At 48.0% G+C, this 16,666-nt stretch overlaps 1 protein-coding gene across 1 annotated transcript; it reads right to left on the minus strand.

The window, feature by feature from the left end:
- Window positions 1–743: 743 nt before the first annotated feature.
- On the minus strand, window positions 744–15,841 carry PRCC (proline rich mitotic checkpoint control factor). The gene is made up of 7 exons (XM_065420135.1): window positions 15,335–15,841; window positions 11,576–11,623; window positions 8,902–9,486; window positions 7,390–7,485; window positions 5,350–5,493; window positions 3,335–3,400; window positions 744–1,212 (listed from the first exon to the last, which is right to left on the minus strand). The coding sequence occupies exons 1-7, from the start codon at window positions 15,839–15,841 to the stop codon at window positions 1,126–1,128; spliced, it is 1,533 nt and encodes a 510-aa protein (XP_065276207.1). The 3' UTR covers window positions 744–1,125.
- Between the last annotated feature and the right edge of the window lie 825 nt (window positions 15,842–16,666).

Raw genomic sequence — 16,666 nt, forward strand, 5'->3', positions numbered from 1 at the left:
GGAAGTCCACCAGCTTAAGTGAAATGAAGAAACTCGTTTTTCAAGTGTTCTGTGAAACACGTTTAAGTCTAGATATTGCCTCCCTTTTCCAGCCAGGTGGGTGGAGTTAACATTTAAACCAGAGTTGATGCCTCAGCAGGAAGTAGGAGTTATACAGATAGGCTGATAAGTTAAAAATAAAAATGTGCTGTAGGCAGCTTTTGCCTAGGTTTGGATTATTATAGGAAACACTGCTGTGACTTCAGTTCACTGCGAGCACCATCTCACCCCAGAAGTACTTAGATTCAACTAGTATTTGGATCAGATTTTTACAGCGCTCTGGGCCTTGGCTTGGGGACGCACACCCACACCTACCCCATTCTTATATGTCCCAGAGCTTACAATAGCTTCTTGTGCTGGCAGAGGAAACCCGAATATCTTCCGTGGAGTCCAGAGATTGGGGGTATCTGTGTGCTGTTTTCAAACTGAAACAAGCACTGTCTTGTTAGCCAACATCCACCTTGAAAACAAAAATTTTCCCTCAGAAGTGACTCAAAATTTACAGGAGGGCATGGCAAGGAAAACAAATTAAGCAGACACACTTCAAACCTGCTCAGATTGCTTGTAAGAAGAGAAATGTGTCTACACATGTACAACTATCCCAAAGGGGTTTTCAAATAATACTACAAAAAGTTTGCCCTTGAAACTGCCTTTCAAAAAGGAAATTACACTCTTGACACACAGTAGGTCTAAAGAAAGGAGCAGTGTTGGACTTGGAAATTTATTGAGACTCTACCTAAGGTTCTGGTGACTAAAGAAAAAAATGGGTAGTCTGTACACCTACAGGATGAGAGCTCAAAACCTTGCGCCAGTCACGTCCTCTTCGGACAAGCCTGTGGCTGTCCAGTGCCAGAGTCCCCAGCTGCACGAACCAGACTTGATTTGAACCTTCTATATTATCATTAAAAAAGTTACAGCGTGGGTTTCAGAAATGGTTAGTATTTAACCCTTCTCTTCACAGACAGGGGAGTGCTGTATCCTCCCACCCTCACAGTTAGATCCAGGGGCCTCCTCAGTTCCTGGTAGGCCAGGAGGAGTCTGACATGGTAGGTCACCTGGGCTAATGCCCACAGAATAGGAGAGGTGCTAAAATCCGTATTTGGCTTGGGTCTGACGCCGGCTGAGTTTGTTTTCGGACCATGTGTTTTTCAGTTCCAACTCTCGCTCCTTCGCCTGCAGAAAAGAGGGTGGAGAAGAGCAAAATCAGAACAGTTGTTCATTGTTTTAATCGTCCTTTGCCCTTCTCTGTCCCTCCACAATGAGAAGCTCAGAGCACTTGAGTTAGTTCTCTGGTACCACGGTTATGGGTTTTCGATCGCTTTTAATTTGTGAACCCCTAAAAAATGTCAAAGGGAGATGCAGCCCACTTAGGAAATCTTAGACATAGTCTTCGGACCCCCAGGGGTGTGCAGACCACAGGCTGAAAACCACTGGTGTGATATAAATATCCTGATAGAGACCTGAATAGATAAGGGCTGCTTAGGCATCATTGCTCCCATGCTTGAAATACCACTTCCTTTGGGGGCGGAGCCTTAGCAGCCACCCAGCAATGCTACCCGATTTAAGAGAGGAAATGTATAATCTTGTATCCAGGTGGATGCAGAGAAGCCAAGCTGGAACAATGCTCAGAGTCCCTAGTCCTGTGAGAAGTGCCATGGGATCCTTAGTGGCCCGGCCCACCCACAGCAGCACAGCACCTTTCAACTCGTGCTGGGACACTGGCTCACTGCTGATTCTACAGAACACTTCCTGCAGCAGCTAGTTCCTTAGAGGTCTCACCCCAGAGACTCCCCAAGAGGTTCAATCACAGACCACGCATCAAATCGCAAAAGCCCTGTGGAGCAGTCATTCCCCCCCTCCGCAAAGCGTGAGGACGGGGGCCACAGTAGGTTAATGTGCCTCAAACCCACATAGCGAGTCAATGCAGAGCCAGGGACAGACCCCAGGAGTCCAGACTCTCAGGCCCCCGTTCTAACCACTAGTCAACACTCCCTTCAGCCAACTCTAACAGTGGGTGGCTAACCCAGTGGCCTCACACCACTGACCTCCAAACACAAACCTATGACAAACCATCTCTCTAAAGCTCCACATCGGGGTGCTGGGCCTCAGGTGGGAGAAAATATTCTGCTGAGGAAGGCAACTGCACTGATGCCCTCACCCTCCAGCCAGGAAGCCAGAACTGGTGGTGGTGATTTCCCAGCAAAAGGAGGCCCTCTGCCATCTAGTGGCAAGACACTACTGGCTTTAGCATTTGGTCCCCATTACATGCAGCCCCAGATGAGGAGGGGAGGAGTGCGGGGGGAGGGGGAGGGGTGGCAGTGCGGGAGGTCAGGGGAATTATCCGAGATCTACCAGAAATACCTTTAGAGGTACTGTCTGTCAGGATCCTCACCTTTCCCTCTGGCCTGGGCATGGCTTTTCCTAGTGTTACAGCTGTGCTGCCCACTAAGAGGCTGGTATACCTAATCGAGTGGCTGGGGAATCCAAAGAAGTTGCGCAGTAACCAGCCTTGATGCACATACCAGCAAGCTTGCCAAAGGGAGGTCCAGGCTGTAAACTGTTTGTATGAACCCTCTCTACCTACCTCTGTTGTTCGGTTTCCCTATGTTGTAGGCAGACCCCGTTAGCCTGGTGCCAAAGCTCCATGGCTGAGCTGTCTCTCATGGTGCAACAAATCCGTAACTTCAGACAAGCATCAAGGCTGTCTGCTACTCCAGACACACACGGTGTCACTGCACTCTCCTCTACCACATGGCTTTGTTGTCGTCTCCTAGGGCTTTTATCTTCTGCAGATCAGCCATACATATACCAGCCTGCACAGCACAACAGAGGCAGCACCTTCACCCCAGCTGGGGAGGACGGAAACAGGCAGAAGGGAAGTGGCTTGCATTACCCGCTAGTGACCCTTTCTGATAGATGCATGGTACACGAGAGTTGAGAGGGAGATGAGGGCTGCTCAGAAGACACCACACATGGATTCAACCCCAGAAATTATTGATACACCAACAGTGGGCTCAGCTCTGTGCAAGGAGCAAAGGAAGCCCTGGCTTCTGCCCCACACAGCTTGCTGCAGCCCTCAATTCCCCCCACAAAACCACTGCAGGTTGCAATGGGAATTCTTCGTGCATCGACTGAGGTCTGCCTGATGTGGGACAAACTGGGGGGGCCTCTCTCTTGTAACTGCAGAAGTTATTGACTCCATCAGCTCATTTCCACTGATACTCTCTGCTCTTAAGTGATAGCACATTTGTAACATTGTCAAGGGATGTTTTCACACCCACGGTAGGCAGCTGACCTGGTGGATCAGGTACGTGATCTGGTGTTTTCTTCTCTGCTGTCCTGTGGGCTGCTCTCCTTTTTTCTAAAGAAAAAACAAATTCAAAATGACTATCAGTGCTGGAAAGACACTGCCCTGCCTAGTGAAATCAGCGAGGGATGGTGTCACATGGACAGGAAGCCAATGCTCCAGAAACCAGAAGTGTTTGGCTTGTTTTAAAGCCCTTGACAAGGGCTGTGGTAGGTTCTCCATCACTGGTGATTTTTTTTTTCCTTTTAAAAGAGAAGCTCTAGTTTAAAAGGGATTATTGTGGGGCAGGTCTCTGGCCTGTGCTACAGGCGGACAGACTAGATGGTCGTGATGATTCCTTCTGGCCTTGGACTGTATGAATCTATACAACAGATCCCATGTCGAAGCAGCTCCTAGTCAGTCTTCACTGCTCACACACTGGGGCTAAGCACCTCTTTCAAGATGCTCTGCAGCCATGCGGTGCCTAATTACTTTGTACTTACACAGCACTTTCCTCCACGCGCTCTGAATGTTATGAACACCGATTAAGCCGCACAGCACATACAGAAGCTAGGTGTTATATACCCATTTTACAGAGAAGGGCATGGAAGCAGAGACAGGTGAAATGGGTTAGAAGATCACAAAGAGTCAAAGCCAAGTTGGGAATAGAACCCAGATCTCCCAATCCCGAGTCCTCTGCTCTAATCCCCAAGCCACGCTGCCTCCTTGTGCCTGCTACATGGGAAGATTTTATTTTGCAATTCTGTTTCTGTGGTCAGTCAATTGCAGTAAATAATCGTTTGTTACTATTTCTATTAGGGGAGTGCTCAGAGGCGCGGATTAGGATCAGGGTCATGTTGTGCATAGTGCTGTACAAATCCATTCTATGCTATACAGGGTTGTATACTCCCTACATAACTGTAGATTCGAGTGCCTTACAAATCAAGGCATGGTCCCTACCCTGAGCAGTGAGCTAGCTGTGGGTTAAGTTCTCAAGGTCTAGCAGCACTTTGGGGCCATCACCAGAGCCTTCCTGCTTCAGTTGTTCACTCCCAACAACCTCCCTGCAAACTTCATTGCTGTCCCATGACCGCTGGTTTCCAGTGATCGGCTTGGGAACGGCACCACCATGTAGGCTGCACCGCGTTCCTGATTGCTTCCCAGATGCCCTTCCCTTTGCAGCTGGATAACTGGAAAGGCGTATCCTTTCATTTCTATTCACCATTACATCAGTCACAGCTTGTAAGGCCACAAGGGACCACTACATCACCTAGTCTGATCTCACGTATTTCAAAGGCCAGAGACTCTCACTCTGCTACCCCAGTGTTGAACCAAAAAACTTGTGTCTAGCTAAAGCATATTCCAGAAAAGCATTCAGTCCGGATGTGAAGAGTTCAAGAAATGGAGAATCCACCACTGCTCTTGGCCATTTGCTCCTGATGGTGCGTGTTATTTCTAATTTGTATAGGTCTGGCTTTAACTTCCAGCCATTGGTTCTTGTTCTGCCTCTTTCTGCTTGACTAAAGAGCCCTTTAGTACCCAGTGTTTTCTCCCCATCAAAGTGCTCTACACCATAATCATCTCTTGATCTTTTTGATAAACTAAAGTCTCTCACTTGTAAGAAATTTTCTCCAGGCCTCAAATCATTTTTGTAGATCTTCTCTGCACCCTCTCCAATTTTTCAACATTCCTTGTAAAACACGAGCACAAGACATGGATGCAGTCTCACCAATGCAATTCAGAGATGTAAAAACAAGTTCCCTGAGGCTCTGAAGGGACAGCCGAATAGCAGCCCGTGGCTTGCCATCCCTCTGCTACCCATCTACTTATCTGACCCGCACCTGAGTGGCTCACAATCATTAATGGATTTATCCTCAACATTACCTTTGTACAGGTGGGGAACTGGGACATAAGATCGATTAAATGACTTGCCCCGGATCTGGGGCTGAGCTGGGAACTGAAGGCAGGCCTTTAGCATCCTGGTCTAGTGCTCTACCCACTAGGCGAATACTTCCTACCCATACCTTGCTGAATGATTTCATGGTCTTCTCCTCTGTTAAGGATTTGGTCATCCATTGCTGGGCTCCACTCAGCTGATCATCCCCTTTGATCTCCACAAAGTTGATCTCTTCCCTCCCACGATTCCGCTTACCTTGGAGACGCTTGAACTGAGAGAGGAATTAAAACAAAGGTCAGAAGAGAATTACACTCATCTTACACAGCTCTGATACACTGTACCAAGCAAAGGTGACTGGGGCTTGGAACGATCCAGCTTCTCATCTGCGGTGCTGGGCCACGACCATGCGCATCTTCCCAGCCAGAGAGTCCTTCGTTTATAGTAGAACTCTGCTCTTGTACAGATCAACACATCTCAAAGCTCTTTACAAACACTGAGCCCCACAAACTCTCTCCCCCACACCTAACCCATGAGGTAGGGAAATATATTTTAAAGATGGAGAGACAGAAGCAAGTGAAAACATTTGCCCATAGTCACTGGCAAAGCCAGGAATAGAACTGAGCAGTCCTGGCTTCCACGCCCCCCATTCGAAGAGTCAAGGAAGCACTGAAAATGTGGTCACTGGCAAATCCACCTTACACAACTGAACAGGTCTCCAAAGCAACGCAGCAGGGTGGTGGCATATGAAATGGAAGAGATTGCACACAACAGCCGGTGCTTTCTGCAGCATCATTGGATTCCAGATGCCAGCTTTGCTGGCAGTTTCTGGACAGCGGCAGCAATGTGTCGTGCATTTCAAACGGATTTTGAGCTGAAGCGGCTGAGCCCTTGGGACATGAATGGAGCACATTGCTGCATTAAGTGAGGTAGATCCAAGGTCTTTTAGCTGTAGTTTTTGTATTGCTTTGCAGCTGTAAGTCAGCTCGCACCTGTGCCTACCACACCATGTTGTGTGTGACATCCACTCCTTGCTATATCCTGAGTGAAGATTACGCTGGACTTGCTGGATTGTCTCCTGCTGGAAATATCTGATATCAGCTTATAAAGCAAACCAGATCACCTGGAGCAGAAGATCTGGAGATCACTGGAAGGGGCTGGGGCGTGAGAAAAAGTGCTTCTGAGCTGCCTATCTTGCAATCAGCGATCTCATAACGAGGACTAGTATAAGAGGGAAAAAGGCAGGAAAGCCTAATGACATATCTAGTGGTCAGGGCCACTGGCTATGCCAAACATTCTTCCAAGAACATAAACACAAGAATTAGAGAAGTTCATGTAGGATAGGCCCATCAATGGCTACTAGCCAGGATGGCCGGGGATGCAACTCCATGCTCTGGTTGTCCCTAAGCCTCTGAATGCCAGATGCTGGGACTGAAGGACAGAGGATGCATCACTTGATGATTGCCCTGTTCTGTTAATTCCCTTTGAAGCATCTGGCATTGGCCACTGCCGGTGGACAGGATACTGGGATAGATGGACCACTGGTATGACCCAGTATGATCATTCTTATATACAGGCAACAAGGCCAGATTCTCAGCTGATGCAAGCTGGTGTAGCTCCACTGACTTCACCGTAAACCACTGTAGCTCCATCAACGTCAGCAGAGCTCCACTGACTTACAACCCAGAGTTAGTTTTCTTCTTGAGCATGGGAGATTTATTTATTTCTGGGGACTGGGGTGAGATCAGTCAATGTTAATACTGCCTCTGATCTCTTCTTATTTGGCTATGTTGCTTATCCAGCTGGGGGGGGGGGGGGGGGGGATGATTGAGGGGGGGGGGTTAATGTTTTTGTTAGGCACTCAACACCATTAAAAGCAAATGTATTATTGGTTCATTTAAGGAATTCTTCCCTTTCCCCATGAGATATGGTATTACCAAACTGACTATGTGTACTTCAAGAGAGTGGAAGTGGGCAGCAGCAGGTATCGACCACGGCCCACAACAGAATGGCTAGACCTGAAAGAAAAACAGCCAGATCTGGCATGGCAAGTCGCGAGGCACCAGGCTTGAGAGGCCAGTGTTTTGAGCTGCCAAGCAGATCCTATGTTCCTATAACCCTATAACATCTAAACGTGAACTCTGTGGTAGAATATATAATAAATGCCCACCGCTTCATCATCCATGAAGGACGAGTCGGTGCCCATCTCCTGTGGTGGTCCAAGGGCTGGATCCATCTCTGGGTAATAGCCACTGGTGTAGTAATCCTGTAATCGAGAGGAAAATAGGTTTGTCATCAAGGTGTGATCAGACAGCTACTGGAACAAAACTGGACACAGATACCAAGATGCAGCTTTGGATCTGGAACCAGATGCCCTCAGGGTGAGGTACCTTTAAAAGGCTGCCTTCAGGGATATCACCTGACTTAGAGGTGTGTTAGGCTGTTGATGCCCATGATGAGGCATGCACATGCCCTGCCCTGGGCCCAACAAGAGAATTTATTTCCCCGCTCAGGGGGGATTCATCCTGCTGTAAGCCCTTTTCCCCAGTTCATCAGTACTTTGGCAGCGCCGTTGGACTGAGTGGCATTTTACACATGTTTACGTGGCGACTACTACCTTAGACTGCAGTCAATTCAGCTCTGGCTGGAGCCATAGCTTTGTGTCTTCACAACCACACCTAAAGTGTCCCCACCCCAACACTCTGATGTACTGTTCACTGCACCTTTGCCTACTTTCAGGATAAGCCGACATGTGTGGATTTCCTTCTGCCCTCAAAAGGACTATGTGAATATTTGGGGAGCTCCTGAACTCCACTACACGGACTATCTGTTAAGGCTTTCTCCCCACCCTTTGGCTTCATGTGGAAAGTAGATTAATGAGTGGTTAATGCTGGCAGGTGAGACCACAGAGGCAGACTAAGAAGGCTCTAGAAGCAGGGTTGGCACATCAGTACATACTGACTCAGTGGGAAGAGCACATCAAACCAATACCCCAGCACAGCGTGAGGAGGTGCTGTGCTAATGACAGGCATTCGGAGTTGTAGTAAAACCAAGTCCAAGAATGCAGGGAACCTTCTGCAAGAGCAGAGATGTTAACTCCTAGGATCCCATTCGTGGAAACTACATTCAACCTGCCTACGCTACCCCTGCAGTTTGAACTGGGTGTGGTGTATGCTTTCTCGTTTCCTTTCCCAACGGTAAAAATAAAAAAAAACCCTAGAGACCCTTAAAGAGGTTTCTAGCCCACCTTCAGACATTATGAAGCAGCAAATAGGACACACACCCTGTTTTTTCCCCTTTAAGATCTATTATTGGCTACATGTACTCAACTGCTACTTCCCTAGCATAACCCTCCTGCTGGATCAGTAAGAACCAATCCTCTCTCAGACACTGCCCCCAGGTTTTGTAATGGCCTTGAACAGGCCCCCGATTTTGCACCCAGACAGTGGCAGGTGCAATTCTGTGGATGCATTTCAAAAGTTAGGTAATACTGCAGTCACGCCTCGAGACCTCCTCACAGCAGCGGCCTCAGTGTGCGGGGGTGCTAGCCCGAAAACGCTCGCACAGGCTCAAGTTCCAAGTGCTGTAACCTGCTCTGGTGGGTAATTCACAGCACGCATTCAAAGGCAGCTTTTGAAACCAAGCCCATTGTATTTTGCCCATGGGTAATCCTGGTTCTTACCTGATAGTATGCCCCGGGAGCATTGGCATCGCTGTAGCCAGGGAACTGGTTATATGGCTGGTTGCCATAGTCTTCTCCGGGCTTGGGGGCCCAGCTGTGCTGAGTGGTGCTTGAACCCGCAGCCGTCTTGAACTCCAAAGGGGCATTAGCGGCAGCATCCTGGAATTCAGGCTCCGGCTCCGTCCCAGGGGGCAGATCCTCTGTCACCACAGTGCTGGAATACACGTATGTGTCCGCGCTGACCACGCTGGGCTCACTTTTGTCAGACAAAGAAAAGAAGTTCTCTGGCTCTAGCTCTTCGTCACTGTCATCCTCCTCCTGGGTGATCTGCTTGGTCACCTGTAGGGCAGCACTCTTGGCAGCTGCCTTGATGGCAGATGGCGAAGGAGTCGTGGCCACCGCTGGCTTGGACAGAGGTTTTGGCTTGGAGGAGGAGGTTGGAGCCTTAGCTGGCTTCGACTCAGGGGCATTTTCTGCCACTTTCCTCGAGAAAGCATAGGGCAAAAGCAACCGGTTTGTCTCTTTCACCGTCAAGTTTTTGGGTTGAGGAAGCAAAGCAGACAAGCCAGTGCCCTCGCTGAGTCCCTGGTCGTTTCATTCAGAAAAGATGATTCATAAAAATAGGAGACAAGAAAATAGATGAGCGAGTTTATTTTCCTAACCCAGTGCCCAATATCTCCCCCCATTTCACTTCTATCTAACCTTGCCAATGGGCACCTCCACTACTCAGCATACACTGCAGGGACTGAAAATTACATTGGCCTGAGATACAAAGGAGGCTATACTCTGCTCTGAAGTGGGTGACAGAAAAATCTGACAGACCAGAGGACCAGGTTTTGCAGAATGCTAGCGCTGTGAACTGAGGCTTTATTTCACTTCCACAATGGAGAGGGGGAAAATGCCAGAGGCTTCCTTATCCAAAATTAAGAGGGGGCTTTTAAGTGAATGTATAGCTCTCAAAGGCATCGGTCTATGTTCTCCAAATTAAAGCCATGTTCAGAGCATTATCCTAAAGAAACCTTTTAAGATTAGACCAGTGGTGGGCAACCTGCAGCCCACCACTGCCTTAGACCCTCCAGTATGGGGTTTAATCCAGCTTTCATATATACAGGCTGATTGCAAGTAAGGGAGAGATTGAGGAGTTGTGCGTTTGTGCCAGCTTTTCACACCACACAGCTTAGTCTTTACCCTCCAGGCCACTCATTACAATCTAAGCATGAATAGTGCGTAAGTGCTCAGGGTTGGGAGAATCTCTGACGTGTTTGTAAGCCTAGCACAATGAGGCCCTGATCCACGACTGGGCCCGTCAGAGCTATCATAATAGAAGTCATAATAAATTCCATCATCAAGTTCACATCTGGAAGCAATGGGAGGCAGAATACTGGGGGGAGCAAGAAACTAAAGATTGCCCCTACAGCCCCATGCTTTTGAGCATGCAGTGATTAGATCTCAAAGTATTTTACAAAGGAGGTCCCTATCATTATCCCCATTTTACAGAAGGGAAACGGAGGCACGGAGCGATGAAGCCTCTTGACCAAGGTCATCCAGCAGACCAGTAGCAGAGCCAGAAAAAGAACCCAGGTCTCCTGAGTCCTAGTCCCATATTCTATGCAGTAGGCCATACTGCCTCTCATGATAGGTGTTTTTTACATAGATCAGCCACTCCTGAACAATGTTTAGACCCATATAGGACAGGAAGCAATAAACTGTTACCTTCAGTTCTCCTGTTTATCCAACCTACAATGCATCTGCAAGTATATTACTCTTTTTTAAACATTGCTTCTATTAGGAACTACAACTCTACCTCAATATAACGCTGTCCTCGGGAGCCAAAAAAAATCGCGCAGCCCCGCCCCCCCAGAGCACTGCTTTACCGCGTTATATCCAAATTTGTGTTATATCGGGTCGCGTTATATCGGGGTCGAGGTGTACCACCAATCTCTGGAGATAGGGCTTGCTTGGCTGGTAGTTTGAAAACACTGAAGTAACCAGCTTGTCTGTGGAGGTCTAGAGGCTAAGTAATAAAGAAATGGACCCTTAGGGTCCTTGAACTGAAATCTTGCTGCCAAAGTGCAACAAGTTGCAGGATCAGGAACTAAGTCCCCAGGGTCACACAGAGAGTCTGTGACAGAGACGGGAACTGAACATACAATTCCCAAGCCCCATTCCGGTGCCTTGACCAAAAGGCCATCCATTTTGAAGTCAATGCAATGCCTCGATTTCAAAAGCAGCAGGGTTGGGCTTACAGTCGTTTTTCTGAAGTACAGTACTTTGAAGTCTGCTGCATTTTGATAATCAAGTGTCTGATTACTTTCCCGCATTTTTATGGGCTTGGAAGCAGGTTCAGAGTTCCAAGTGACTTGACTGTCTGCCAATTATGTTTGGTACTAGAGATTAAGTTTCATATGTCATCTGACCTGTGGCAACTTGATTCAACTGACTGATAAAGTTTTAGTATCAGCCTAACCAGTTGTTGTAGAGCCCGAATATAACATACTTGTATGCCACAAAAACAGTCTCCTCTAGGAACTCTGGCGGTTTGCTACTGTACATTAGTGCCCCCTTAGTCCTGATAGGAGCCTGCCTGAGGGCCCCAGCTGTAAACCCAAGATTGTGACAATCAAGTTGCTTCCACAGGAAGTATAAGTTTGAGAATTACATTTTAAGTCATTACCTGAAGAGAATTTTTCTTCTTTGCCGGTTCATCTTCCTCTGAATCTGACTGAGAAAGAAAAAAAACCAATTTAAGTAGCACTTGTGACAGTTAAAAAAAAAAATAGAAGAAATGTACTCATTATCAAAGAGATCATGTTAGCAGCAGGGCCAGCTTTTTGATTTGCAAGGACCCTAGCTGCTGAAAAGGCAGTAGGAGATCGAAGTTCTTTCACCTCCAGTCCTGCTGATATGGGGAGATCAGGTCAAGAAGTGCTGCCTTGTTGAAAGCCAGCCCTGGTTACTATCATGAGAGATAAGCAAACTGCCCACAATGGAAGCAAGACTGTGCTACTTGCTGCTATGTTTAGCAACAGTTGTAACTAGTGCAGTTTGGACAGGGCCATGTATAAAACCCTAAGCTACTGTAAAAACTATAGCTATATAAACACGTACACTGGTGTTAGATCTTTAAATCTCATAAGAGCAATTTCAACGCAACTGAAAATGTTTTGTCCAATTTAAGATTAAGCTCATCTGTAAGGTATGTGGACCCAAAAAAAACCATTTACTTAATTTTAAGTCAGGATTTAAAATATTAAGACTGTCATTTTAATACTGTTACAAAGCAGGAGTGAGTGGGAGAAAATGAGAGGCACAGCTTATTTAGCTGCTCACCAGTGATTAGTTTTTTGCTGTTTTTTTTTTTTTTTTTTTAATATAAGAAACAAAACATTGAGGCAAAACTCAGTTTGAGGCTTTTATAAGTCAGGCTCTGTTTTGAAATCACAAAAAATACCCACCCCAAAACTGACAGCCCTCTGCTTTTGTGTTTAGACAATGTAAACCAAAGTGGAAAGACAAACTCATAACATTGTGGATCTGTATCAGAGGGGTAGCCATGTTAGTCTGAATCTGTAAAAAGCAACAGAGGGTCCTGTGGCACCTTTAAGACTAACAGAAGTATTGGGAGCATAAGCTTTCGTGGGTAAGAACCTCACTTCTTCAGATGCAAGATGACATGCATCTGAAGAAGTGAGGTTCTTACCCACGAAAGCTTATGCTCCCAATACTTCTGTTAGTCTTAAAGGTGCCACAGGGCCCTCTATTGCGGATCTGGTAATTTAGCGTGGAGATTTTTCAAAGGTGCTTAGAAGTTTTGGACACCCAAGTCCCATTAGAAATTAGTGTTTGGAGACTGATTCTCTTACACTTGAGGCTCCATTCCACCCTCTGCCATCATAACGGGGCCTTAGTGTACAAGAGAATCAAGCCCTAAAGATGTATACAGTCCTATAGCTTTCCATGGTGATTTACAGAGATTAAGGGAGACATGGCCTTCGTCCCAGTTTACTACCTAAATTATACAAACGTAGAACATGAAGCTAGATAAAGTAAACAGATAAGGAGAGTCAAGTGTTACAAGAACTTACATGATGAGTTCTGTTTTTATGTTGAAGCAGAAATTGAGGTAGAATTCCCCAGTGGGATGCAAGGTGAAAGAAGGGAATTTTGAGGAGGGGTTTGAAAGATTAGGATGACTGTCACAATGGAAAAGAGGTACGGAGTAGTGAAGAATTAAGAATGACCCCATTTTTATACATTTCTTTTTACTGACCCTTGCTCATCAACATGATAGCCAGTGATAACCTGTGCCACATAAGTGTTCAAAGTTAATATGTTGCTACATTGGGGGGAGGGGGAGATCAATACATGAAGAGAAACAGATCCCTTTCATGTAAGACTATCCCACAAGAGTTGTCAATAAGCCTCCTCATTAACTTTACTGCAATAGGTTGGCATCCGTTTTATTATGAAATGTCTGTTTCTCAGCCAGATGCTGTGAAGAAGGGAATGAGCAAACAGGAGATGTGAGAGAGCAGAACACTACTACTGAGTTTGCTAACAAGACTGATCAATACATTGCATTGCCCAACAGATGTACATCATCACTGGAGCCAGCAGAAGGGATAGAAATAAGAGGATTATGACACAGGATTTTAGAGATGGATAGAGTGAAGCACACCTAAAGCAAAGCCATTTCCTCCCCCTATTACCCTAACTTGGATGGAGGCATGCACATTGCAAAGCAGTGTGAAGTGGAATGAACGTCAATGCTTTGACTAAATTCAAGTTCACTATAAACAGTCCCAAGGTATAGCAACAAGATATTCTCTGCCACATATCTTATGTTTTGGTCATCTTGGCAGAGGGATCTATGGCTCTGGAATTTGTTAGGCTACACCACTTAACAGGCAAACCAGCGCCCTGAGTTGTGGGGACTATGGAGAACAGTGTACACTCTTCAATGTCCCCTCTGACATCCCTGCAGACTCCTAGCAAGGTGAGAGGGGAATTGACATTGACACAGTTCCAGTTCTCCCAAGGCTAAGATGCTGGCTGACCAATTATATCCCTGCAACTATTTATAAGTTCATACTCAGAGTCCACCTCCTGCAGCTGCCTGTCTCAAAATAGACAGTCTGTGGTCTCTCCAGGACATTGCTGATTATTCTTTGCATCCTGAGAGGCAATATAAAATAGGTAACACCTTGACAGGGAACAGGGAGACAGTGTGCCAGTGAAAATGCCATCTTTCAGTAGAGACCTAAAACAAAGTCCTGACCCTTTGTGGGGTTTAACTACAATCTGCCTCCCTAAGCTTTTGCCACAACAGCAATTGGATTAGAATATTCTTCCACTTCCTTTCATAGTCTTATAAAATAGGATTGCTGGGCACTGTTAAAAAAAGCTGTCACTTTCCACTCAAGAGGAGGTTGCATTTTACTGGTATACAGATCAATTCCATTCCCACACATGGTTTAAATTTAAGCCCTTACGCTAAAATATTACAGACTCTTTCCAATAGAAGGCATTGCTGATGGGAGTAGTCCTAACCCAACTAGTTTCACTATTAGGTTTGACATATGTATGTCCTAGAATCAAAGGTTTGAATCCCAGCAACACGGACTATCTCCCTAATCCTTTAGCAGTAAAAGAACTGAGTTTTGTGGAGGCTCTTTCAAAAGAGAAACTGAGGTCCCATCAGTTCTGCATACCCTGAGAATGACATTTTCTGCGGGAGTGGTTACCCTCTGTTCTTGACCAAGAATATTCTCCTCCCCTCCCTATTGTACAGCACATAATTAGTTGCAATTTCATGGTGCTTAGGGACCCAGTGGATCAGAAACACTATGAAAACACAAAGGCAAGTTACAGATAACCTATTACCTAAATGCCCCAGAGGGAATCTAAAACCTTCAGATAATTAGTTTTAAATAAACAAATTTTAGTTTTGACGTGAAATTTGGGCTAGCAAAATAAAAATGATTTTGGATATCCCAAAACTGGTAGAGTCAGGCTTCAACTCATTAACTAGTTAACTTTTCTAACGAACAAGACTATGGATAATCTACTTTTGCTGTATGATGATTGTAAATAAGGTTTCTATGCCAACTTAATTCTGCAAAGCACTTTAGGATTAGAGTTGCCAGCTAGGACATGTCTCCCCTGAGAGGCTGCAACGTCAGTGTCAACTTTTTTCGGCACCTTCTCGTGCTCGGATGCTTGGGGTCATGACAACATTTCACGGGCACCTGACACCGCCATGGGATCACCCCAATAAGAGAGGGACAGTTGCAGGAACGCTCTCCCAAGGGGTTTTCCCCCACCAGGAGTGCCCCCATTCCATGACGGGAGATGCCTCTCTGCGGGGGCACCCCCCACTCAGGGTGGAGGCGTCACTGGATCCCCAGAACACAAGACTTTATTTCATACTCACATCCCCCTTGTGCAGCTCGGGCGCCGCAATCCTCTTCTTCGGCTTGGGGAGGCCTGAACCGGCCCCAGCCCCGGGGGGAGCAGCCGAGGCCATGGCAGGAGGGGGGAGATTCAGTCCAGCGGGGTCCCTGGGCGGGGGCAGCGGGAGCCCCCCAAGTCTGGGCTGCTCCCCCCCCAGGCTCCCCAAGGCTGCTGGCTCAGGCAGGCCCAGCCCCAGAGCAGAGGCCTGGGCAGGGCTCATGCCTGGAGGCGGGGTGCTGAAGCCCCTGACTCCGGGAGGGGGCCCCAGCATGAAGGGAGGGGGCGGCCCCCCGTGGGGCGGGGGCAGCAGGGGGAAGCCGGAGCCCAGAAGCTGGTGGGGGGGCAGCAGGGGGAGCTTGGGAGGGGGCAGGGCAGAGAAGAGCCCCCTGCCCGGGGGGGGCTGGACGGGTGGGGCCTCCTCTTCCTCGCCTGAGGCCTCCTCCGCATCGCTCTCCTCATCACTGCTGCCATAGGCCACCAGGGACATGGCCCCCGCCCCGCGGCCGGCCGAGGGGCAGCCCTGGGCGGCAGCGGCCGCTACGCGAGCCCGGGGATCCGCCCGCTCGACTAGGCCGCGCCCGCTTCCTCGGTTACCGTAGCTGGGGAGGAGGGGAGCGGGGCTAAGCCGCGCGGGCCGCCATGGCAGCTCCACCCCCGAGTGGAAAGGGGAGGCGAAGGCTCCGACCCAGCCGCTCTCCGCCAGCCCAGCGCGCACACAGCTAATGGCCGCCGAGAGAGCCCCCCTCCTCAGCACAACAAAACTACAACTCCCAGAGGGCACCGCGGCCGAACCCCATTGGCTCTCCGCAGGGGGGGCCGCCGCGCTGCACCTCGGGAAGGGGAGTCCATGCTCACCCAAAGGCGGGACGACAACTCCCAGCGTGCACCGCGGCTGCCGGTAGTTACGACAGCACTGCCCCCGCCCCCGACCTCCCAGGAACACTAAAACTCCCAGAACGCACCGCGGCAGACGGCCAATTAACGGACCCCCTTCAGTCGAGGAAGACTACCAATCCCAGTGTGCACCGCGTCAAAACGCCCTTGATGCCCACAGAGACAGGAAGCTGGGCATCCTGGGATTTGTAGTCATTTGGTCACGCTCACCGCTGTCTCATACGGCCACTCCCAGAGTGCATTGGGCCCGTAGGGATTTAATAGCTTTCCCAGACTCAAATACCTGTAACTCCCATAATGCATTGTAATTAATGCCCTCTCCTACCCCACCATTTATTATCTGCAAAAAAGGTCGGCTAGAGATTTGTGTTCATAGGGACAGGACTACAACTCCCATGGGGCACTGCAGTGGGTGGAC

The sequence above is a fragment of the Emys orbicularis genome, chromosome 20, assembly GCF_028017835.1.
Source record: "Emys orbicularis isolate rEmyOrb1 chromosome 20, rEmyOrb1.hap1, whole genome shotgun sequence".
In the NCBI taxonomy this organism is placed as follows: domain Eukaryota; kingdom Metazoa; phylum Chordata; order Testudines; family Emydidae; genus Emys; species Emys orbicularis.

What these genes read in the sequence shown, in the direction of transcription:
- PRCC (XM_065420135.1), bottom strand. Translation starts at nt 15,841, where the DNA reads ATGTCCCTGGTGGCCTATGGCAGCAGTGATGAGGAGAGCGATGCGGAG. An exon ending in CTCCCGGGGCATACTATCAG is followed by an intron (nt 7,486 to 8,901) that starts GTAAGAACCAGG and finishes TCTCGATTACAG; the next exon opens with GATTACTACACCAGTGGCTA. An exon ending in TCACGTACCTGATCCACCAG is followed by an intron (nt 1,213 to 3,334) that starts GTCAGCTGCCTA and finishes TCTTTTCTGCAG; the next exon opens with GCGAAGGAGCGAGAGTTGGA.